At 39.1% G+C, this 27,259-nt stretch overlaps 1 protein-coding gene across 1 annotated transcript in view; it reads left to right on the top strand.

The window, feature by feature from the left end:
* The window catches only part of LOC126183941 (lysosomal acid phosphatase-like), a 182,869-nt gene that overhangs the window by 133,213 nt on the left and 22,397 nt on the right, over positions 1-27,259 (top strand). The window contains exon 4 of the mRNA XM_049926290.1: positions 3,655-3,840. Coding sequence (XP_049782247.1) covers positions 3,655-3,840 — 186 coding nt within the window. The remainder of the gene's footprint in view (positions 1-3,654; positions 3,841-27,259) is intronic.

The following is a 27,259-nucleotide window of genomic DNA, read 5'->3' as shown; positions in this document are numbered from 1 at the left end:
ATGTGGTTGGTGAAGCCCTGGAATAGTGGAAGTATATTTTTTTTATTGGAACACGTGAGGCAATACTGACCTTACGACTTATCTTGGAAGAAAGATTATGGAAGGGCAAACCTATGTTTCTAGCATTTGTAGACTTAGAGAAAGCTTTTGACAATGTTGACTGGAATACTTTGTTTCAAATTCTAAAGGTGGCATGGGTAAAATACAGGGAGCGAAAGGCTATTTACAATTTATACAGAAACCAGATTGCAGTTACAAGAGTCGAGGGACATGAAAGGGAAGCAGTGGTTGGGAAGGGAGTGAGACAGGGTTGTAGGCTCTCCCCAATGTTATTCAATCTGTATATTGAACAAGCAGTAAAGGAAACAAAAGAAAAATTCGGAGTAGGTATTAAAATTCATGGAGAAAAAATAAAAACTTTGAGGTTCGCCGATGACATTGTAATTCTGTTAGAGACAGCAAAGGACCTGGAAGAGCAGATGAACGGAATGGACAGTGTTCAGAAAGGAGAATATAAGATGAACATTAACAAAAGCAAAACGAGGATAATGGAATGTAGTCGAATTACATCGGGTGATGCTGAGGGAATTAGATCAGGAGATTAGACACTTAAAGTAGTAAAGGAGCTTTGCTATTTGGGGAGCAAAATAACTAATGATGGTTGAAGTAGAGAGGATATAAAATGCAGACTGGCAATGGCAAGGAAAGCGTTTCTGAAGACGAGAAATTTGTTAACATCGAGTGTAGATTTAAGTGTGAGGAAGTCGTTTCTGAAAGTATTTGTCTGGAGTGTAGCCCTGTATGGAAGTGAAACATGAACGATAAATAGTTTGGACAAGAAGAGAATAGAAGCTTTCGAAATGTGGTGCTACAGAAGAATGCTGAAGATCAGATAGGTAGATCACTTAACTAATGAGGAGGGATCACAAATTTAGCATTCGAGGGCAGCGTGGAGATTAAAAGTCGTAGAGGGAGACAAACAGATGAATACACTAAGCAGATTCAGAAGGATGTAGGTTGCAGTAAGTACTGGGAGATGAAGAAGCTTGCACAGGATAGAGTAGCATGGAGAGATGCATCAAATCAATCTCAGTACTAAAGACCCCAACAACAACAACACAAGAAAAATTTGTACAAATTCAGAGTATTTATTTTTTTGACTCTTTTAAAATATTGAAAATAGTTTCAAAATACCTCTAAAAACACTATATTAAATCATGCAAAGATTCAACACAATTAATTAAATTGTTTTGGCGCAACAAGTTTGTATGCATGTCAAACTATTAGAGGGAGAAGGAAAAATAAAAATTAAATTACTGTTTTAGTAGTTGTCTTGGCGAAAGTTATGCCAATTGTCATAAAACTTTACATGCACTTATATACAAGTATGTACGTACATCATCTTACCTACTGCATTTTGTGCTTCCAGTGATCACGAGTTCTACTTCGTAGCTCCTACAACATCTAAATACACCTTCTTCCATGCTTCTGTCATCAGCAGAATCTTGCAATTATATGGTTTAGAGGCAGGGATATTTCTGGACCTCAATTATTATCAGTTCATATCACTAGCAGTCGAGACGACGGGCATCTTATCCGCATTGCTGTAACAGATTGTGCAGCCACGACTCGATCCCCGAGACAATAGATGGGGACATTTGCAAGACAACAACCATCGGTACAAACAGTTCTACGACATTTGCAGCAGCATGGACTATCAGCTCAGAAACCATGGCTGCGGTTACCCTTGACGCTGCATCACAGACAGGAGCTCCTGCGATGGTGTACTCAACGACAAACCTGGGTGCACGAATGGCAGAAAGTCATTTTTTCGGATGAATCCAGGTTCTGTTTACAGCATCATGATGGTCGCATCCGTGTTTGGCGACATCGCGGTGAACGCACATTGGAAGCGTGTATTCGTCATCGCCGTACCGGCGTATCACCCGGCATGGTGGTATGGGGTGCCATTGGTTACAGGTCTCGGTCTCCTCTTGTTCGCATTGATGGCACTTTGAACAGTGGACATTACATTTCAGATGTGTTACTACTCATGGCTCTACCCTTCATTCAGTCCCTGCGAAATCCTACATTTCAGCAGGATAATGTATGACCGAATGTTGCAGGTCCTGTGAGGGCCTTTCTGGATACAGAAAATGTTCGACTGCTGCCCTGGCCAGCACATTCTCCAGATCTCTCACCAACTGAAAACGTCTGGTCAATGGTGGCCGAGCTACTGGCTCGTCACAATACGCCAGTCACTACTCTTGATGAACTGTGGTATCGAGTTGAAGCTGCATGGGCAGCTGTACCTGTACACGCCATCCTAGCTGTGTTTGACTCAATGCCCAGGCATATCAAGGCCATTATTATGACCATAGGTGGTTATTCTGGGTACTGATTTCTCAGGATCTATGCACTCAAATTGTGTGAAAATGTACTCATATGTCAGTTCTAGTATAATATATTTGTCCAATGAATACCCGTTTATCATCTGCATTTCTTCTTGGTGTAGCAATTTTAATGGCCAGTAGTGTACATTGTCTAGCTACGTGTCTATTGCCCCACTGGATCCGCACCTGGTGTGGAGTTGGCTCTTCTATAGCATATATTGAACAAAGGTTACCTCAGTGCTCCATTGGGCAAAGAGAACTTGTGAACTTGTAAGTTAACCAGCCTGTTCCTCTGAACCAAGACACAGTTCTATGGTGAGAGATAAAAGATTCTTTAAAAGATTGTATTTTGTCATGACGAACGAACTTAAATTAAATACCAGATTAGAGCTCTTTTGTATTTAATTCTTTCCAGTGTGTAGGGACTCATTGTGTTCAAGACTAAAAGCATGGATACCTCCTACTATTAGCCACCATTTTGAACATATATGAAAACAGAACACATCTGGTTGCACTTGGTACAGGTACCATGCTAGCAGTGGTTCTAGTTGGAGCAAAAAGTAATTATCAGAGTACAATGACGATACCTCATAATGTATTTCTAGTAGACTATGCATCAAACTCCATTGTGATGAAAAAAATTATTGTTATTAATGTTGTATTTATGGCATTGCAAAACAGCATTTCCATTATTTTTAGAATGACAGTTTAAGTTAATTTTTTTATGGAATGTACTACCATTTTATCATTTTATGTGTATATGGTGGGAGGGGGAGGGGTATTGATTACACATTGGTCTGAGAAATATTTATATGATAGCTGTAGCTGATTCATCATGTATATACAACTCCACATCTAACTACTTTATTCACTGTAAAACTCTGCATATTTAAAAATGTAATGATGATAGAAAACACACTAAACAATTCTCAATTTTGTAAAAATTATTTTTTTGCTGTTTCTGGGTTTGGACATTAATCAATTGTTGGTTAGCAGTCCAAACTACATAATATTCTTCATGCAGAGAAAGGAGACACTGTACAGTGTAATGCATTAGATATATTGTGTGAAGTAGGCTATGTTAACTTGGTGTGGGACTACACCTGAGACCAGAGTTTTTTTAAAAAAATAAGCCTTTCTGGTTTTGTCTTTTGCTGTCTCTGTACATGCAAATGTCATATACGTTGGTACTAGTTCTATCCAAAATATCGTTCCTCCAGTAGATACTTTTATACATTTCTGACTGTAATTTTCTTTATAGTTGATTGTAATGAAGAAGCCATGCCCCAGATACGAGAAAGAACTTCAGCAGATGTATAATTCACCAGAAATACAAAAAATTAATGAAGAAAACTCTGAGCTGAATAAATATTTGTCTAAACACACAGGAAAAACCATTCAGAGTATCCTGGATGTTGAATATCTGTACAATACTCTGGAAATTGAGGTACGTACAGAAAATGCTCCTTTTAATTAACTCATAAATTAAATCTATAACTGATAATAAAACATGAATATTCTGTTTGTATATAGAATTTGAATGGTCATATCATGAAACAGGTTTCAGAAATAGGCTACATTCAAATACATGCCTCATTTAAATAACAGAGGTTTAGAAACAAATAAATTTCAGGGCAATAAAAACAGGTACAGAGTAAAACAGCAATATCTTATGAAGGTATTAAAAGGCACAAAAATAGTTTAAGTGTATGAATGCTTGCCATGACATAAACAAAACACCGTACCAGATCACAAGCAAATGTAGAGAGTTAATAGCCTAATTCAAAATGTGCTAACTGGAACTTGGACCCAGATCAGTGCCTTTTATGAGTAATGCTCCTAAAAAGTGAGCTATCTAAACACATCTCATGGGCTGCCTCAGTTGGCAAAGATCATAATTCAAGTACCAGGCTAGCACCTACTTTTCATCTAGCAAGGAGATTTGTAACAGTGTACGCTTCGTTGTAGAGTGAAATATTCTTTAAAGGTAAGTTGATAGCTGCTAAAGATTTGCAACAATCTTCTCCTCCTCTCTTGTGTGGCTCTGTAGTTATGGGATACAACCCAGTTCATGGTTTGGCAATTATTTTTATTTTTACTTTGTGGACAGATGCCCTATGCTGTGTGTTGTACCTGTTCTGTGACTTGTGTGAAATATGCTCTGTGTACCATATCCTATTTAAACTGTTTTTCTTTAATTTTGTCTGATGCAGAGATTGGAGACCAGCCCAGCATATGCCTAGAAAAGGGTGACAAACTGACTAAAAGCCTCACTAAGCAGGGAGAGGTACCAAAACAAAGGCTACTAATCTAGTGCATGGACACAGCACATGTCTGGCTGACCTGTTGTCTCATAAGCTAATATGCTGCAACTTATGCAACATATTTAGAAGAGAGAAACTTAATTTTTCAAGACAGGTGTTTACTGTAGTAAACAAAAGTTGGCCCACTCAGCTAGCTGCACTGATTACCAGGTGGAAAGGTGTGCCAGTCCCCGGCATGAAGCCGCCCGGCAGATTAGTGTTGAGGTCTGGTGTGCCAGCCAGCCTGTGGATGGTTTTAAGGTGGTTTTTCATCTGCCTTTGTGAATGCAGGCTGGTTACCCTTACTCTGCCTCAGTTACACTATGTCAGCAATCGCTGCGCGAACACTGTCTCCATGCATGTGTACACCATAATTACTCTACCATGCAAACATTTGGGGTTACTCTACTGGGGGCCGAACCACACAATAACCCTGGGTTCAGTGTGGGGTGGCGGTGGGTTCGTTGGACTGCTGTGGTCTGTTGTGGGCTTGTGAACCACTGAGGGCTGCGACAGGAAAAAGCCTCTCTGTTGTTTCTGTGTCCCTGGTTCGAGACACTAAATAAATAAATAAATAAATGAATAAATGAATAAATATAAACAAACAAAAGTTTAAGTTGATGATACTACAGCCGAACTGTGAACATTTGTTCCAGTCTAAATAAGTAATCACTTGTCTTTGTTGGCCACCAGATTAAACTACAGTGTTCTAAGCTCACTAAAGGACTCAGCTGTGATAACACTCAGGAGTGACTTCTAAGTTGTCAAATAATTACTGGGTATTGACGCATTAAGTACTTCGGGCACACACAAATGGTAATCAAAAATAGTACTTTCCACATTCACTGACTACTACCTCAAACAACTACTGTAACAGACTACATGAATGATAAATATTTCATATATATTTCTGATAAGTACGTCTCAAATTATAGGCATTATTAACAAGAAAACAAATTTTAGTCATCATATTGCCATTTTAGTAAGAATTGTTACTAAACGTATGAAATAAATTTGCAAGAAAACTGTATTTTGAAAATGTTTGCTATAGTAGATTATTAAACATTAAATTGCATCGAATAAGATCATAAATTAAATTTCGCACAGACCCTGCAAAATTAAATAAGAAAATTTATCTTGAATTTAACATAAAGTTTAAACTTACCAGTTAAGATTCTTTGGGCAGATTCTTCACATATATAGGTGTAAATCACACACCTTGGTTTTGTACTAGGCATAACAGAATTTCTAACTTTTGTGCTACCATTCATGGATCAGTTTGGTGGTAAAATAGAGGACAACAAATGTATATTTGAAAAGTTAAATTCAGTATTTAAAGGTGGATATAAGTGCCTTTCATGTTGGAAGGCAATTGTGAAACCAAATGAAGCACCTGGCCAGTATGGTATTCCTCTCATGTTTTAAACGGATTATCCAGTTACATGTGAGAGGAAGATATTATAGATTACCCTCTTGCATTATAAGGGTGACAGACAATCCTAAAAGTTTTAATCCTATGTTAAATTGGTAAACATATCAAACCCACCATGCCAAATACTCAGTGGCCATAATGACACTGAAACAGAAGGTGACAGCGAGAAGGTCAAAATACTAAATTACTTCTTCCAAAATTGCATCACTGCAGAAAATTTATCTGCAGTTCCTCTTCTCAGTTGTTGCACTAATGCTAAAATAACATATATAAAAATAAGTGACTGTGATATAGAAAAACAACTGAAAGTACTCAAGAGAAGGGAAGGTAACTGGGCCTGATGTAATAGCTTTACAATTCTACATAGCACATTGAACAAAACGTCCGCCGCTCGTGGTCTCGCGATAGCGTTCTCGCTTCCCGAGCACGGGGTCCCGGGTTCGATTCCCGGCGGGGTCAGGGATTTTCACCTGCCTCGAGATGACTGGGTGTTTGTGTTGTCCTCATCATTTCATCATCATCCAGGAAAGTGGCGAAATTGGACTGAGCAAAGATTGGGTAATTGTACGGGCGCTGATAACCACGCAGTTGAGCGCCCCGCAAACCAAACATCATCATCATCATCATTGAACAAAACGTTCTCTTCTTGTAGTAGCAGCCTACCACAGTTCACTAGAGGAACAAAGTGTTTCAATGTTGTTGTTGTTGTCTTCATTACAGAGACTGGTTTGATGCATGTCTCCCTGTTACTCTATCCTGAGCAAGCTTCTTAGTCTCCCAGTACATACTGCAACCTACATACTTCTGAATCTGTTTAGTGTATTCATCTCTTGGTCGCCCTCTACGATTTTTATCCTCCACACTGCCCTCCAATACTAAATTGGTGATCCCTTCATGCCTCAGAATATGCCCTCCCAACCAATCCCTTCTTCTAGTCAAGTTGTGCCACAAATTTCTCTTCTCTCCAATTCTATTCAGTACCTCCTCATTAGTTATGTGATCTATCCATCTAATATTCAGCATTCTGCTGTAGCACCACATTTCCAAAGTCTCTATTCTCTTCTTGTCTAAACTACTTATCGTCCACGTTTCACTTCCATGCATGGCTACACTCCATACAAATTGTTTCAGAAACGACTTCTCCATGCTTAAATCTATACTCGATGTTAACAAATTTCTCTTCTTCAGAAATGCTTTCCTTGCCATTGCCAGTCTGAATTTAATATCCTCTCTACTTCAACCATCATCAGTTATTTTGCTTCCCAAATAGCAAAACTCATTTACTACTTTAAGTGTCTCATTTCCTAATCTAATTCCCTCAGCATCACCCGATTTAATTTGACTACATTCCATTATCATCGTTTTGCTTTAGTTCATGTTCGTCTTGTACCCACCTTTCAAGACACTGTCGATTCTGTTCAGCTGCTCTTCGAGTTCCGTTGTTGTCCCTGACAGAATTACAGTGTCATCGGCGAACCTCAAAGTTTTTATTTCTTCTCCATAGATTTTAATTCCTACTCCAAATTTTTCTTTTGTTTCCTTTACTGCTTGCTCAATATACAGATTGAATAACATCGGGGAAAGGCTACATCCCTGTCTCACTCCCTTCCCAACCACTGCTTCCCTTTCATGTCCCTCGCCTCTTATAACTGTCATCTGATTTCTGTACAAATTGTAAATAACCTTTTGCTCCCTGTACTTTATCCCTGCCACCTTCAGAATTTGAAAGAGAGTATTCCAGTCAACATTGTCAAAAGCTTTCTCTAAGTCTACAAATGCTAGAAGTGTAGGTTTGCCTTTCCTTAATCTATTTTCTAAGATAAGTTGTAGGGCAGTATTGCCACATGTGTTCCAACATTTCTACAGAATCCAAACTGATCTTCCCCGAGGTCGGCTTCTACCAGTTTTTCCATTTGTCTGCAAAGAATTCGTGTTAGTATTTTGTAGCCGTGGCTTTTTAAACTTATAGTTCGGTAATTTTCACATTTGTCAACATCTGCTTTCTTTGGGATAGGAATTATAATATTCTCCTCGAAGTCAGTGTATTTCGCCTTTCTCATACATCTGGCTCAACAGATGGTAGAGTTTTGTCAGGACTGGCTCTCCCAAGGCTGTCAGCAGTTCTAATGGAATGTTGTGTACTCCCAGGACCTTGTTTCGACTTTGGTCTTTCAGTGCTCTGTCAATTCTTCACACAGTATCATATCTCATATTTTATCTTCATCTGCATTCTCTTCCATTTCTATGATATTGTCCTCAAGAACATCGCCCTTGCATAGACCCCCTATATACTCCTTCCACCTTTCTGCTTTCCCTTCTTTGCTTATAACTGGGGTTCCATCTGAGCTCTTGATATTCATGCAAGTGGTTCTCTTTTCTCCAAAGGTCTCTTTAATTTTCCTGTAGGTAGTATCTATCTGATCCTTAGCGAGATAAGCCTCTACATCCTTACATTTGTCCTCTAGCCATCCCTGCTTAGCTATTTTGCACTTCATGTTGATCTCATTTTTGAGACGTTTGTATTCCTTTTTGCCTGGTTCATTTACAGCATTTTTATATTTTCTCCTTTCATCAATTAAATTCAATATCTCTTCTGTTACCCAAGGATTTCTATTAGCCCTTGTCTTTTTACCTACTTGAACCTCTGCTACCTTCACTATTTCATCTCTCAAAGCTACCCATTCTTCTTCTACTGTATTTCTTCCCCCCATTCTTGTCAATCATTCCCTAATGCTCTCCCCGAAGCTCTCTACAAGCTCTAGTTCTTTCAGTTTATCCAGGTCCCATCTCCTCCATTTCCCACCTTTTTGCAGTTTCTTTATTTTTAATCTACAGTTCTTAACCAATAGATTGTGGTCAGAGTCCTCATCTGCCCCTGGAAATGTCTTACAATTTAAAACCTAGTTCCTGAATCTCTGTCTTACCATTATATAATCTATTTGATACCTTCTAGTATCTCCAGGCCTCTTCCATGTGTTTCAAATGAATGTAAAAATGTCCAGGTCATTTACATTTTCAAGAATCTTTAGCTAAAAAATGCACACAACTATGGGCCTATACTGCTGATGTCAGTTCATTGTAGAATTTTAGAACACGTTTCAAGGTTGCCTATTATGACTTTTCTGGAGACCAAAAATCTGTTCTGTAGCCATCAACATGAATTCTACAAATGTGTATCATGTGAATTGCAGCTGACTCTGTTCATTCATGAGACACAGAAGACAGTTGATACTGCTCATGTTGATGTGGTATTCCTAGACTTCTAGAGGCTGTTAGGTACAACAATATTATGAACCTTTTCATAATATTGTTGTACCTAACAGCCTCTAGAAGTCTACTATTGCTACTCACAACACATATGACACATTGAGTTGCAGACAGGTGCAATGAAAAGACTGTTACACATTGAGCTTGTGGCCAAAGCCTTCTTGAGAAAAGAGAGAAAACAAAACAAAGCACACCTCCTGCACACATAGCCTCTATCTGCCGCTGCTCTGGCAAGAATGGCCAGAGACAGTGGTCATGTGTACTTGAGATGTGCTTGCTTGTGTGACTGTGCATGTGTTTTCATTTCTTTCCTGAAGAAGACTTTGGCCAAAAGCTCAGCGTGTAACAGTGTTTTTGTTGAGCCTGTCTGCAACTTAGCTTGGCATCTTTACAGTGAGTTGCGCACTTTCCTTTTCATAATATTGCTGATATTCCAATCTGGACTCTCCACTGTTAGGTCTTTCATACAGCTACTCACTGTTCTCTAATAAAAAAATGTGAGTCCACACACTATCAGACCAGCTTTGTGACTGAAATGTAAAGTTCGTAGGAAATGGAACGCAACATTTCATTCTTAATGGAGTGAAACCTTCTGACATGAAAGTAACTTCAGTCATACTCCAACAGAGTGATACAGGACCAGCACTGTTCACAATACATAAACAATCTAGTTGATATTCATCAGTTTGTGGATGATACTGTTGTATGTAGAGAAGTCATAACACTATAAAATTGTGGCAAAATTCAGGAAGAAGACTTGCTGATGATCAACATTTGGTGCAGGGACCAGCAGTTGACCTTCAACATAAACAAATGTAATACACTGCACATAAGTTGATGGAAAGACCCATTGTTGTGTGATTACATGATTGTTCAGTACTAATTGGAAATGGTAACATACTTTAAGAATGTGGTAGTGAGCATACAGAGTGATTCAAAGTGGAACAGTCACATAAAACCAACTGTAGGAAAGACAGATGCCAGTCTGAGATTCATTGGAAGAATCTGCAGGAAGTGTGATCCACACATGGAGGTGATATCATATGGAGGTAGCTTACAAAACCCTCATTTGGGCCGATTCTTGGGAATTGCTCATTAGTGTGGGACCCTAAACAGAATGAGTTTATAGAGAAGATCAAAAGAATAGCAGCACAATTCATTTAGTAAGTTGTGATTTACTTTAAAAATTCCAAGAGTATGCATTTCTAGAAGAGTCTAATAATACACTGATTCTTCCTACATACATAGTGTGGAAAGAACATTAAGGAAAATTAGATTCAAAAACACATGGAGGCTTACCAACAGCAGTCATTCCCATGTGCCATTTGTGACTGGAACAGAAAATGGAGGAAGTGACAGTGATACAAAAAAGATCCTCCGCCATGCATTGGAAGGTGGTTTTTGAGTATAGATATAGATATATTAGGTCGGTGCATAACTTCGTAGTGTCTCTTTTTCTCATAAGTTTAGTAGACACAACAGATACACATAACAGGGACTTTAGTCAATAATAATATATTATTCTTCACTATTTACAACAGTCTGCCACCCATGGGGTAACTTTTCAATTCTGTGTCTGTAGAAATCATGTGGTTTTGAGGCAAAGAACCTGTTTAGCCATGTTTGTAGCACATTTTCATCCAGAAAGGAAGTTCTTTGAAGGTTGTTCGATAGAAATCAGAAAAGGTGAAGATCTCGGGCATGAGATAATGTGGGTGTGGAATGATATCCCAACCTGACTCCTGAATAGCATTTTTTGTCAGTCTAGCAGTATGTGGGCAAGTATTATCATGTAGTAGCATCATTTAATGCAGTCTTCCAGTATTCCTGGTTGCTGTTCTTTGATTGTGTCTGCAAGACATGTTAGTTGTTGACAATAAATGTCAGCACTGATGGTTACATTTTAGGGAAGCAATCTGTAGTACACCGCACCATCAGCGTTCCAGCAGGTGCGTAATATTATCTTTTGTAGATGCATGCAGGTCATTGTATGGAGAACTGCTGCACTGTTTGGGCTGCACCATTCCCTTATTTTCTTTGTGTTAGCAACAAGATAAAACTTCTTGTCACCAGTAACGATATAGGATAGGAATGGTTGCTGTTGTTCATGAGCCAGTTGATGATGGGCAAGTAGAGATGCACATATGGCCACCTGCTGATCTTCATGATTTTGGCTTAGAGTATGCGGTAACCACACATACAATTTTTGAACCTTCCCCATTGCATGCAAATGTTGTATGATGGTGGAATCGCCACAGTTAATCACATTTTCTGCTTCTCGGTTACACTGACATTGCTCATTGTGGATTAATGCATTTCAATTACCTTATTCAAACCATGAAGGTCCTCCTGAACATGGAGATTCACTAATGTGATGATCCTCCTTAAACAAGAAACCCATTTTCTTGCCATACTCTGTCCAGTGACATTATACCGATACATGGCACAAATATTTCTGGCTGCCTCTGCTGCTGTCACCCCTCTGTTGAATTCAACTGAAGAATATGTCAGAAATATTTCAATTTCTCCACTTGGCACTCCATTTTCTAACATCCACAGCCCCACTCACTATCTCCAAATGGCAAAATAATGATATGTAAACTCAGATAGCAATAGTCAACTACAAATAAAAAAAGAACAGCAAATAAACAGACCCTTAGCAACCAGAATACTGACATGCAAAACAAAAAGGCCATGAACTTCTACACCAACCTAATAGATACAGAGGTAGGTGTAAATGGAAGAACATATGTATGAAGTTAGTCATAAATATCAGCAATGATTGTCTGTTATAGGGTCCCAGAAAGTAATCTGATGGCATGATTAAAGAATAGAAATGTTCTCCTTGAAACTCAGTGCAGCTTTAGGAAATATGATGTGTGTATTGCAACTTTTGCTTTAACACAGTATCTCATAAACTGTAGATACAAGAGAAGGAAGAGATACCTTTCTAATTTATTTCTGAAATATAGTATATCTGACACCAAATGACACTCCTAACTTTTAGCAAACATACAAAAATGGTAGAGGACAGTCTGCCCAATGATTAGCTCCAACAAAATTGATAATGTTGGACAAAGTATCACCCGGTGTAATAAATGACCACTTGCCATGATTGTGGATAAATCAGAGATCATTTACTTGACTAGAAAGGAAAAACTGGTAGCTTTTGAGTACAGTATTGGTGGTACACAGGCTGTCTGACTCTGATTAAATATTTAGGCATAATTCTGTTTAACGATAAGAAGTGGTAAATATACATAGAACAAGTTTTAGTAAATGCAAATGAATGAGTAGTATTTGTTGGGAGAATTCTGGGAATTTGTAGTACAGCTGCAAATTAGGTTGCGAAAGAGACTTTTGTTTGAAAATCTTTGTGATCCTCTGCAGGTCTGATTAAAGAAGGTAATAAAAAGAATTCATGTTATTAAATTTTTAACTGACTGGTTGAATTAGAATTAGTGTTTTGTGAAGGTGCACGAGAATCTTACACAGAAATCTTTAGAAAGGAACAGTTATTTTGTATAATTCTATTATGCAAGTTTGAAGAATCAGTATTCAAAATATACAAAACATTTCTTCTGTCTTCATTGGGGGCATCATGTAAGTACCAAGACAATAGAAGGGATATTAACATGCTTACAGAGGTCTTCAATCAATCATTCTTGCCCAACTGCATTCATCAGTGCAACATGTAAAGGAGAAGCAAATTAATATGAAGTACGATCCACAATTGCTGTCCATAGTCATTTCTGGAGTACTGGAGTAGATGTAGATTGGACTGGCCAAAAAAGGAATGGTGTTGCTGTTATGTTAGGAAATGAGAACATAGATCCAGAAGTATGCAGATTCAAACAGTTTACTGCTTTCATTACATTACATTAGTACTTGTTCCATAGATGATGAATACGACACTTCGTAATGATGTGGAATGTGTCAGGTTAATTAAAGGTGTCTATACAAGATATTACATTACACAAAATATTTCATGACACTAATAGTTTTAATTTTTTTGTGGAGGTTGGGGAAATTACCCACTTACTATAACCAAAAATTCATCTAATGAGTAGAAGGAGTTGCCATTAAGAAATTCTTTTAATTGCCTTTTAAATGCTATATGGCTATCTATCAGACTTTTGATGCTATTAGGCTAGTGACCAAAGACTTTCATGGCAGCATAATTTACCCCCTTCTGAGCCAAAGTTAGATTTAACCTTGAGTAGTGAAGATCCTCCTTTCTCCTAGTGTTGTAGCCATGTACACTGCTATTACTTTTGAATTCGTTCGGATTGTTACTAACAAATTTCATAAGTGAATATATATATTGTGAGGCTACATTGAAGATCTCTAGCTCTTTAAATAATTGTCTGCAAGATGATCTTGGATGAGCTCCAGCAATTATTCTGATTACACGGTTTTGTGCAATGAACACTCTTTTACTCAGTGATGAGTTACCCCAGAATATGATGCCATATGAAAGCAGAGAATGAAAATAGGCATGGTAAGCTAATTTACTCAGATGTATATCACCAAAATTTGCAATGACCCTAATAGCATAAGTAACTGAACTCAAACATTTCAGCAGATCCTCAGTGTGTTTTTTTCCAGTTCAACCCTTCATTAATGCATACACCTCGAAATTTTGAATATTCTACCTTAGCTACCGATTTCTGATCGAAGTCTATATTTATTGATGGTGTCATTCCATTTACTGTGTGGAACTGTATATACTGTGGTTTGTCAAAGTTGAATGAGAGCCCATTTGCAGAGAACCACTTAATGATTTTCTGAATAACATCATTTACAATTTCACCAGTTAATTCTTGTCTGTTGGATGTGATCAGCAGAAAGTACCTGCTTTGCATCTTCGTGAATATAGAATGGCAAGTCATTAATATATATTAAGAACAGCAGAGGACCCAAGACCGAACCTTCCGGCACCCCATTCTTGATTGTTCCCCAGTTTGAGAAATCACCAGTTTTTTGCATATTATGTGAACTGCCTATTTCAACTTTCTGCACTCTTCCAGTTAGGTATGATTTAGAGCATTGGAGCACTGTCCCATTCATACCACAGTACTTGAGCTCATCTAGAAGTATTCCATGATTTACACAATCAAAAGCCTTTGATAGATCACAAAAAATCCCAACGGGTGCCTTCCAGTTACTCAGAGCATTTAATATTTCATTAGTGAAAGTATATATAGCATTTTCCATTGAAAAACCCTTCTGGAAATCAAACTGACATTTTGTTAAAACTTTGTAAAAATAAAGGTGTGAAGCTACTCTACAATACATTACTTTTTCAAAAATTTTGGATAAGGCAGTCAGAAGAGAGATTAGGCAGTAGTTGTTGACATCAGACATATCCCCTTTTTTATGTAGTGGTTTAAGAATGGCACACTTCAGTCTATCTGGGAACATACCCTGCTTCAGAGAGCTATTACATATGTGGCTAAAAATCCTGCTTATTTCTTGGGAACAAGCTTTTATTATTCTGCTGGAAGTGCCATCAATTCCATGTGAGCTTTTATTCTTGAGAGACTTTATTATCTTCCTAATTTCAGCAGGAGAGGTGGGTGTAATTTAAATTTTATCAAATGATGTGGGTAAGGCCTCTTCCACTAACTGCCTTGCTTCTTCTAGTGAACATTTATATCATATTTTCTCTACAACATTTAAAAAATGATTATTCAAAATGTTTTTGACTTCTAGTTTGTTGTTTATCAAGTTTCCATTTGCTTTGATGGTGACGCCATCATCCTGTACTCTTGGTTGCACTGTCTCCCTTGTAATAATATTCCAAATTGTTTTGATTTTGTCATCAGAGGTATTAATCTCAGACAAGATGCACATGCTTCTGGACTTTTTAATAACCTTTCTTAATGTGGCACAGTAGTTTTTATAGTATTTGGCTGTTTCTGGGTCACATTCTTGTAGTTAGATACAGTTCCCTTTTGTGGTTACAAGATATTTTTATTCCTTTAGCAAGCCAAGGTTTTTTGCGTGGTTTCTTATAATTAGATGTGACTACTTACTTGGGGAAACAGTTTTCAAATTCTCTTACAAGTGTGTCATGAAATAAGTTATATTTTTAATTAGCATCGGGTTCCTTGTACACCTCATCCCAGTCTAACTGCTGAACATTTTTTCTGAAATTTCTAATTGTTGAGTCATTAATTAAACACACAACTTTGGAGGGTGGTTTTGAATTACTGAATGGAGCTATGTCATAAACTGTAACTAGTTGAGCATCATGATCAGAAAGCCGATTCTCAACAGGACAAGATTTTATGTTTTTAAACCTGTCTTGGTCTATAAAAGTGTTATCTATCAATGTGCTGCTGTCCTTTACTACCCGAGAAGGAAAATTAATGACAGATGTCAAATTTAAAGAACTGAGCAAGACTTCCAGGTCATTCTTCCTATTACGCTCTTTCAGTGAATCAACATTGAAGTCCCCACAGATAATAATTTGCTTTCCCCTATCTGACAGATAGCACAACAAAGCATCCAAGTTTCCCAGGAATAAATGAAAGTTCCCTGAAGGGGACCTATATACTGTTACAATTATAAAAGAGCCCTCCTTCAGTTTAAGTTGACAGGCACATGCTTCTATATGTTGATCTAGACAAAAGTTTTTTGTATTAAGCTTTCTATACAGTGATAACTTTGACATATATGGCAACTCCTCCTTATTCTCTCTACTCATATGTGCAGCTAGTTTATAGCCACTGGTATTTACTTTTTCCATATCAGACACAATGTGATTTCATTAGGCAACAGCAATGATGGAAAATATTTACAGTTTGTAGGAACTGAAATAACTACACTTACTCCATCACACTGTTTGACATCTTAGAATACACGTTTAAATATGGCTATCATCTCAGCAACAATCAGTAAAAGTCTAGCATCAATGCTGTCAGATTTAAAATATAATTTATGGAAGAATATGACCTGTTGCTAGCCAGCATGATTTAGTGTCATATGTTCATACAAACCTGTTATGGTTTTTACTTATCATCTTCTGCCTACATTTTAATTATGGTGCACTTAATTAATGGTAACTATGGTACTGTAGAGAATCATTTCCTATCATTGGGAAACCAGAGGATGGAGTGAGGTCTAGCAATAATATCCAGCAGCCATTATCTTGGAGCAATTATGTCCATATCACAGCACACTTCTGGCAGTATGTTCAATGATGTTAATTACTACAAGTTCCTGTGAACATAAGTGTTTCTTTTCCAGCAAAGTAGATATGACTTTCTCACTGGCTCACCTCTAAGCGCCTTTGTCTGGACTGAACACATGAGCAAAGTAGCCCCTCTGCAGCTAGCCATTCAGAATTCAGCTTGTGAATTTGCCAAAGAATTAGACAGGCAGTATCTTAAAAATTTTACTTAGATTAAGCTTCCAAATAAATCTATTGTGACTTCACAAAACTTTCAAGATCCACAGTGTCAAGAGCGTGCTGAGAATACAAAATTTCAGACAATACCACTCACCACAGACAATGTGGTGGCCAGAGGCCTTCGGTTAATGACCAAGAGCAGTGACATTTGCATAGAGTTGTCAGTGGTAACAGACAAGCAACACTGAAGGAAATAATACAGAAATCAATGTGGAATGTACAACAAACATATCCATTAGGACACGCAGCAAAATTTTGTTAATGGGCTGTGGCAGCAGATGACAGATGTGAGTGCCTTTGTTTACAGCACACTTGCAGCACCTCTCCCGGGTCTGTGACCATGTTAGGTGGACGCTAGATGACTGTAAAACTGTGGCCTGGTCAGATGGTTCCTGATTTCAGATGGTTCCTGATTTCAGCTGGTTCCTGATTTCAGCTGGTTCCTGATTTTAGTTGGTTCCTGATTTTAGTTGGTTCCTGATTTTAGTTGGTAAGAGCTGATGGTAGGGTCAGAGTGTGGTGTAGACCCCATGAAGCCATAGACCCTAGTTGTCAACAAGGCACTGTGAAACCTGGTGGTGGCTCCATAATGGTGTGTTCTGCATTTACATGGAATGGACTGGGTCCTCTGGTCCAGCTGAACTGATCATTGACTAGAAAGGGTTATGTTCTGCAACTTGAAGACCATTTGCAGTCATTTGTAGACTTCTTGTTTCCAAACATCAATGGAATTTTTATGGATGATAATGTTCCATGTCATTGGACGATAGCTGTTTGCAATCAGTTTGAAGAACATTCTGGACAGTTTGAGTGAATGATTTGGCCACCCAGATCACTTGACATGATTCCAATTGAACATTTATGGGACATAATTGAGGGATCAGTTCATGCACCTGCGCCAGCAACACTCCACTTTGTGGATGGCTATAGAGGCAGCATGTCTCACTATTTATGCAGGGGACTTCCAACGACATGTTGAGTCCATGCCACATCAAGTTACTGCACTACGCCAAGCAAAAGGACATCCAGCAGAATATTAGGAGGTATCCCAAGACTTTTGTCACCCCAATGTATAAAACTGAAAGCTTTCACTGAATTATTAGGAACTTTCCAGACACCCTACAAGGTGATAACATAGTTAACTTCTACTCACGTTTCAGAGGAGGAGGATTCAAATTCCTATCTGAGAACTTGTTTGACCGTGAAGGCCTTAGTAAGACCAGCAACTCTGGCACTGTCACTATAGATGCATTGTTAATTGATAACTAGACTGTATTAAGGACATTTTAATGTGGAAGAGATGATAGCTATTAAAATGGAGGGGCTGTTGATCGTAGGTAGCCATTACATGGACGGTGGCTGTTCTGGATGCACTGATGAGGCGAAATGGCTAGGGGAGCTGGTGTTTAGACTGTGCAGGTATGAGCATGGTGTGTCTTGGCCCAGGGTCCACGTCGTGAACATATCATCAATGAAGATGAAACAGACAAGAGGGTTCTCCCCTGAGGGCTCACTACTCTTATTGTGAATACTCGATGGTGAGCGTGGGCCCTCAGCCCTTGCAGTAGTGCTTCTTTTTCCATAGTGCAAGCCTGTCCTGTTATTAATTCCATGCTGTTGTCTCTTTCTTTTCTAGTCCATGGAAGAAAGAAACTGCAAACCTTCTTAAGTCATCCTCTCAGCTACATATTGGAACCCTACTGATCAAGACAGTGCATTTCACACTCAAAAAATTGTTGATGCTACTCTGTGGATACCTCATCTGTGTAGAGCATATTGCACAGTGAATTACACATATGGACTTGTTACCACCCTGCTGCTTGATGGCATGATCATGAGTGATAACTGTAGTTATCTTTCTGATCAGGGCATAAAAGCTGTCCAAGTTTTGAAGAGGATAGAAACTGACTCAGAGCTTACCTGTACCCTATTCCTTTACATTCAGTTGTATGGACTCCGACACAGATAGAAGTAGGATGTGATACCATCAACATAAGATGCTATACAGGGTGAGTCACTTAACATTACCGCTGGATATAGTTCATAAACCACATCAGATACTGATTAATCGATTCCACAGACTGAACGTGAGGAGAGGGGCTAGTGTAATTGGTTAATACAAACCATAAAAAAATGCACGGAAGTATGTTTTTTAACACAAACCTACGTTTTTTTAAATGGAACCCCATTAGTTTTGTTAGCATATCTGAACATATAAACAAATACGTAATCAGTGCTGTTTGTTGCATTGTAAAATTTTAATTACATCCGGAGATATTGTAACCTACAGTTGAAGCTTGAGTACCACTCCTCCGCTGTTCGATCGTGCGTATCGGAGAGCACCGAATTACGTAGGGATCCAAAGGGAACGGTGATGGACCTTAGGTACAGAAGAGACTGGAACAGCACATTGCATCCACATGCTAACACCTTTTTATTGGTCTTTTTCACTGACGCACATGTACATTACCATGAGGGGTGAGGTACACGTACACGCGTGGTTTCCGTTCTCAATTACGGAGTGGAACAGAGTGTGTCCCGACATGTCAGGCCAATAGATGTTCAATGTGGTGGCCATCATTTGCTGCACACAATTGCAATCTCTGGCGTAATGAATGTCATACACACCGCAGTACATCTGGTGTAATGTCGCCGCAGGCTGCCACAATACGTTGTTTCATATCTTCTGGGGTTGTAGGCACATCATGGTACACATTCTCCTTTAACGTACCCCACAGAAAGAAGTCCAGAGGTGTAAGATCAGGAGCATGGGCTGGCCAATTTATGTGTCCTCCACGTCCTATGGTAATGTACATGTGCGTCAGTGAAAAAGACCAATAAAAAGGTGTTAGCATGTGGACGTAATGTACAGTTCCAGTCTCTTCTGTACCTAAGGTCCATCACCGTTCCCTTTGGATCCCTACGTAATTCGGTGCTCTCCAATACGCACGATCGAACAGCGGAGGAGTGGTACTCAAGCGTCAACTTTAGGTTACAATATCTCCGGATGTAATTAACATTTTACAATGCAACAAACGGCACTGATTACTTATTTGTTTATATGTTCAGATGTGCTAACAAAACTAACGGGGTTCCATTGTAAAAAATGCAGGTTTGTGTTAAAAAACATACTTCCATGCATTTTTGTATGGTTTGTATTAAACAATTACAGTAGCCCATCTCCTCACATTCGGTCTGTGGAATCGGTTCATCAGTTTTTGATGTGGTTTACAAAATATATCCAGCGGTAACATTAGGTGACGCACCCTGTATATGAAACCTGATGCATTGCTACCAGTGTCAACACTTACAACAGACTTACATGTCCTATAAAAATACAGCCAAATACATAAATTGTTATAGAGTTGCACTTGAGGGAGATTGCACATCCCCTCCCCACTGCATTAAATACATAGGACATGCTACTTCCTCCTTCATAAGCAGGCTATACAGGAGATCTGGATGAGGGAAAGGTTTCACTTACTGTTGCCCAGGAAATATTGTCATCCAAAAGCCTTATGTACAATTATCTGCCAATTACAGCACTATTGTAACTGCACCATGATCAACACCACACTTACAAAATCCCTGAACACTAAAGCAACATCCTCATCTACCACCTATGTATTTGCACAATATCACAAGAAGTCCCTTGCAGCTCATATGGAGAGAATGGTCCTGAGAATATTTGCTGCTTACCTCTGGTCTTCAAATGTCTGGCTCCTCATCCATCAAATGCAAAGCAACTAAGAAGACAAATAAAGGGATAAGGTCTTCCCCTTTCACAACTTGGAGACTCTCCTCCAACATCAACACCATGCAAAAACAATGCTCTGACAAACTCCACTTTACCAGTGTGAATTGCCAGCCAATCCTCTACATTAGAGACAGCTGACTGATCAGGGGAGGAAACTCCTACCTCAGAAGAAATAATGGAGTAGGATAGTCCAATGTGTATGTAACAAGATACTTTGAAACTACCAAGGTGATCATCCCTAATGCAACTCCCATATCTCATCCTTAAATATGGCTATCCTTCTATGTAATGTACATGACATCAGGTTGCATAGGACAGACCTGCAGTTCTACCATGTTCACAATCCCCAGCTGTTATTTGCCTGTGAGAAACAAAAATACAGCCTCAAGACTGCTTCAATCTTCCACACTTTACCCCAGTATGTTACAGTCTTCCTCTCAGGATGCCAGTCCAGCTCTGTGTGGTGTAATGATGCTCATCCCATTGAATGTCCATAGCCATATCACTCTGTACAACATGTAATTGCAAGTTGTTGCTGTTTGTATATCCCTTCATTGGTGTTACATTTTCTCTTTGCAACATCTACATTCACCCATCATTTATTCTCACAAGGGCATATATACTACAACTTATCACCAAGCTCTCAACAATTTTCTGGCTGCTCTGTGACATACCATCCTACATAGGATCCTCTCAGGACCTGTGGAAGGATGCACACCAATGACAGATATTCTGAATCAGCTTAATATTATTTCCTTCAACATAATCGAATCCACATTTCTTTCAAATTTGACACATTCATTATCACACTTGGATCTCTCCTTCTGCAGAACACAGCTTTCTTATGTTCTTTTCCACTAAACAAACTATCTGTAAGAATTTTTGTTGGCAAAAGGAATTTCTCTTACCATACTTACATCTTGGTACCACTGCACCCCTTTTCATTGAAACCATGAAATGAAATGGTTAGGGTTAACAGCTGACAAAACTATGTTGGTGCTCTCTTGAGTCCTGTTTGGCATCTCTCTGTGTCCAATCTCTGAATGTTGTGCAGTTTCCAAGAGGCATATCATGGGGAGTGGACCAAACTGTTCTTCATTTGTAGCAATCCTTAGTCTGATCAAAGCTGGACTATGGATGAATCTTACATTCATCTGCATGACCATTCATTTTATGCAGCCTTAATGTGATTCATCACTGCAGAATCAACTTGGTTATTGGTGTGTTCCCCACCAGTTCAGTCATGAGCCTCTATCCAGGAGCTGCCAAATTACCACTGTCATTCTGATATGATGTCCTCTGCAAATATACTTGCCAGTTCTCCTTGGTGTCCACCTATCCATCTTATGCTTCCCTCATTAATGACTCCCTTGACTGGCAATATGACACTAGTTCTGCCCCCTTGTTGCCTCTGAGAGTTCACTTTTATATCCTTCAAAAGCTCCATCTTGCATTATGTGCTATGTTTCTGTGAGGTCAGTCTCTTTCCTCTCCTTGGCTCCATGCAGAGGTCTGTGCCCATCTTGAACTTACTTCAGTACTAAAGAACACTACCCTGGCTACAATAATTTGTTTTATATTTCTGGACCTTTGTATGTGGTTCTGAGAGACCACCTTCATTTACACCGATGGCCCTAAGGATGATCATGGTATGGGATGCTCTTTTGTTGTTGGTAATGAAGTTTTCAGATATTGTCTTTTAGATCTGTGCATAATTTTTACTGCAGAATGGTTTACCCTTTATCAGACCATCTTGTGCCGGCCGAAGTGGCCTTGTGGTTCTGGGCACTGCAGTCTGGAACCGCGAGACCGCTACGGTCGCAGGTTCGAATCCTGCCTCGGGCATGGATGTGTGTGATGTCCTTAGGTTAGTTAGGTTTAACTAGTTCTAAGTTCTAGGGGACTAATGACCTCAGAAGTTGAGTCCCATAGTGCTCAGAGCCATTTGAACCATTAGACCATCTTGTACATTCATGGACATGGAATCTCTTAGTCTGTTATATGCCCTGATTCCTTGGTGCTCTCCAGAGCCTCACTGTGATGTACACATACCTCCCTTTAGTACAGTGGATCCATGAATGCCTTCACTTACTCACTGATGCTGGCACTAATGTATCTCTTACATGGGTCCCTGGACACAGGTCAGGAAATGAGGCAGCTGCTGCTGCTACTATGGCTGCAACTCTGCTAACAGGCCTTCTAGCAGTTCTGTCCCTATGGATGATCTCAGCATTGCTATATGTAGGAACATTCTATCACTCTTGCACATACAGTGCTCATTTCTCTGGGGAACTAGACTATATATAAGGCTCTGTCTTTTTCAGTCATCATCTGTTATGCAGTGATCCCGCACCTCTTTGCTCTCACTCTAATAAAACACTGATGGCACCTTGCTTTCTAACCCAACCCCTTACACTTTAATGTGTGTTTGCCATCTGAGCTATACAGGGTTATAGCAGATACAGCACAGGCTCTAGAATGTATTCTACTCTTTACTTATTGTAGCAGCTTGATAAAGGAGATTTAATTTTTTGATGGTGAACACAGGTTGAATCTATAAACTCTCATAAAATGGCCTGTTAAAGAATGAATGTCATTGTAATTGTTCATTTTACCTTTCTACCATGTTTGTTGCTTTTTAACTAGCATCCCATGTTAAATGTCATTCTCCATTATAGTTTTCTCATCCTACTAATGTCATTTAGGCTCTTATGTGTCAACTGACTGTCAGAACCATGGAGTGCTGTCCCTAGGAAACAACCCATTTTAAGTAATGATTTGGGCACTTCAAGATCTTGATTATTTTACATCCCAGAAAAAAAAATTGCGAGATTAGGAACATTTCCTGTTGATGGCCATGAACAGGCTGACATGTGAGAGTACTATGTGGGGGCCATTGCTGTGCCACAGATTTGTTTTAAATCTTCCTCTCAAAGGAAAACAAGTTGTGCACAAGAACATAGTGTATAAAGAATGAGGTGGTGCCTTTGTAGTTGGCAGAATATGGGGAGAGATGTTGGTTGGTTGGTTGGTTGGCTGGGTGTTCCATTGATCAGTCTAACAGAAACTGTTATGATGCGGAATGTGTCAAGTGCATAAGAAATGCACACATGAATCAAAGGTTCTTTTTGCACTATTGGACATTAAAATTGCTACACCAAGAAATGCAGATGATAAACGGATATTCATTGGACAAATATATTATACTACAACTGACATGTGATTACATTTTCACACAATTTGGGTGCATAGATCCTGAGAAATCAGTACCCAGAACAACCACCTCTGGCCGTAATAATGGCCTTGATATGCCTGGGCATTGAGTCAAACAGATCTTGGATGGAGGTACAGGTACAGCTGCCCATGCAGCTTCAACACGATACCACAGTTCATCAAGAGTAGTGACTGCCATATTGTGATGAGCCAGTTGCTCGGCCACCATTGACCAGACATTTTCAATTGGTGAGAGATCTGGAGAATGTGCTGGCCAGGGCAGCAGTTGAACATTTTCTGTATCCAGAAAGGCCCATACAGGACCTGCAACATGCGGTTGTGCATTATCCTGCTGAAATGTAGGGTTTCACAGGGATCGAATGAAGGGTAGAGCCACAGGTCATAACACATCTGAAATGTAACGTTCACTGTTCAAAGTGCCGTCAATGCGAACAAGAGGTGACAGAGACGTGTAACCATTGTCACCCCATACCATCACTCTGGGTGATACGCCAGTATGGCAATGATGAATACGTGCTTCCAATGTGCATTCACCATGATGTCGCCAAACACAGATGCGACTATCATGATGCTGTAAACAGAACCTGCATTCATCCGAAAAAATGACATTTTGCCATTCGTGCACCCTGGTTCATCATGGAGTACACTATCGCAGGTGCTCCTGTCTGTGATGCAGTGTCAAGGGTAACCACAGCCATGGTCTCTGAGCTGATAGTCCATGCTGCCGCAAACATTGCTGAACTGTTCATGCAGATGGTTGTTGTCTTTCAAACGTCCCCGTATGTTGACTCAGGGATTGAGACATGGCTGCATGATCTGTTACAGCCATGCAGATAAGATGCCTGTCTTCTCGACTGCTAGTGATACAAGGCCGTTGGGATCCAGCACGGCGTTCCGTATCTACATCTACATCTACATCTACATCTACATCCATACTCCGCAAGCCACCTGACGGTGTGTGGCGGAGGGTCGGTTCTCCCGTCTATTCCAGTCTCGTATTGTTCGTGGAAAGAAGGATTGTCGGTATGCCTCTGTGTGGGCTCTAATCTCTCTGATTTTATCCTCATGGTCTCTTCGCGAGATATTACCTTCCTGAACCCACAGATTCCATATTCTGCTAACAGCCATTGGATCTCAACCAACACAAGCAGCAGTGCCGCGATATGATAAACTGTAATCGCGATAGGCAACAGTGCGACCTTTATCAAGGTCGGAAACGTGATGGTACACATTTCTCCTCCTTACATGAGGCATCACAACAATGTTTCACCAGGTGACGCCGGTCAGCTGCTGTTTGTGTATGAGAAATTGGTTGGAAACTTTCCTCATGTCAGCACATTGTAGGTGTCGCCACCAGCACCAGCCTTGTGTGAATGCTCTGAAAAGCTAATCATTTGCATATAGCAGCATCTTCTTCCTGTCAGTTAAATTTTCTGTCTGTAGCACATCATGTTCGTGGTGTAGCAATTTTAATGGCTAGTAGTGTAAAAAAGGAAAAAGCTTAAAATTTTTTTTAACTAGCCAATTCCCTTAAATGGAACCAAATGCATCTATTATACCTATATGATTTCAATTTATTTTTGAAACTATTACTGCTGTCTGTCAGACATTTTATTTCACCTGGTAATTTATCAAAAAGTTTTACAGTAGCATATTTTACCCCTTTCTCTGCCAAAGATAGGTTACATAGGGGATAGTATAAGTCTTTCTTTCTTCTGGTACAATTGTCACTGTTGTTTTTAAACTGGTCCATGTTCTTGAAAACAAATTTCATTACTGAGTAAATGTACTGTGAGTCTGTTTTAACAATTCCTAACCTTTAAAACAGATGCCGACAAGATGTGTGACTATGAGCCCCACACATTATTCCAAACACTTTTTTTGAGCAGTGAATACTTTTTTCCCTAAGTGTTGAGTTACCCCAAAATATTATTCCATATTATGTCAGGGAGTGAAAGCTTGCATATTATGTTAGCTTGATAATTTCTATATCCTCAAAATTAGCAATTATTGTGATTACAAAAGTTGCTGCACCTAGTCACTTTAGGAGATCCAAAATATGAATTTTCCATTTAAGATTCTCATCTATGTGTACACTCAAAAAGTTAGTATGCTCTACCTTGGCTAGTGACTTCTAATGATGTGTTATATTTATTGAAGAAACTGTACTCCTTGCAGTAGAAAATAGGATGTACTGTGTTTTTTCAAAGTTCAGAGCAAGCCCATTCGCAGAAAACCAAAGACATTGTTTGTATCATTTTCTATTGGAGTTTTTTTACTGGATTAATAATTATGCTTGTATCATCAACAAACAGTGTCAATTTAGCTCTTTGTTTCAGAGAAGAAAGGAGGTAATTCACATACGTCAAGAACAGAAGGGGACCCATGGTCAAACCCTCCTTAAGTCATTTAATCCATATAAAGGAACTTTTTGCTTCCTGTTTTGTAGATATGACTTAAACCACTCATATGCTGTTCCATTTATGCTATAGAATTGTAATTTCTTTAACATAATGTCATGGTTCACACAATAAAATGCATTGGATAAGTCACAGAAAATTCCTGTTGATGACATTTTACTACTTAAAGACTGTTATGTGGGCAGTGAAATTGTTTATTGCTGTTTCAGTAGAATAGCATTTTTGAAATACAAATTGTGATTTACTAAGTATCCCATTACTGTTGAGATGGCTGACCACTCTTGTGTACATTACTTTCTCGACAATTTTGGAAATTCTGTAGGCAAGGATACTGGCTGGTAATTATTGACATCGGTGGTGCCCTCTATTTTTGTAGGGAAGTTTGACAATGGCATATTTTAACCTGTCTGGGAAAATACCTTGTGTTAGTGATGTATTACGGATGTAACTCTGGACATGAACTGTAACTGCTCCAAATTAATGATTTTCCTTATTTCACAAGAGCGTATTAGATGAAAATTAATCGGACAAGGATTTCTCAAAACTGACTCTTCCATGTACTGCTTGGCTTTTTCTTTTGAACTATTCTCACCAATTTTTTCACCTACACTTAAGAAATGGTTGCTAAATACATTAGATACTTGTGTACTGTTGGTTAATATGGTCTCATTCTCTTGAATAGTAACACTACATACTCCAGTGGTCACTTTCCTGTCTCTCTTCTAACAACATTCCATATTGGAATTATATTAATACCTTCAGCTGTTGATGGACATTGATACATATTAATGGGTACAGGTGAAAATGTGTGCCCCAAAAGGGACACAAACCCGGGATCTCCTGCTTACATGGCAGACGCTCTATCCATCTGAGCCACCAAGGACACAGAGGATAGCACGACTGCAGGGACTATCTTGCTCATGCCTCCCGTGAGACCCACATTCTCACCTTGTATGTCCACACACTACATTCTCAGTGTCCCATCTCAACACACTCATTACTTGTGGAAGACATTCTTACCAAGTCCCGTAAGAGT

This window comes from Schistocerca cancellata, chromosome 4 (assembly GCF_023864275.1).
Source record: "Schistocerca cancellata isolate TAMUIC-IGC-003103 chromosome 4, iqSchCanc2.1, whole genome shotgun sequence".
Lineage (NCBI taxonomy): Eukaryota > Metazoa > Arthropoda > Insecta > Orthoptera > Acrididae > Schistocerca > Schistocerca cancellata.
The sequence above is the reverse complement of the archived record's forward strand: the minus strand, read 5'-3'. Positions and strand labels throughout refer to the sequence as shown.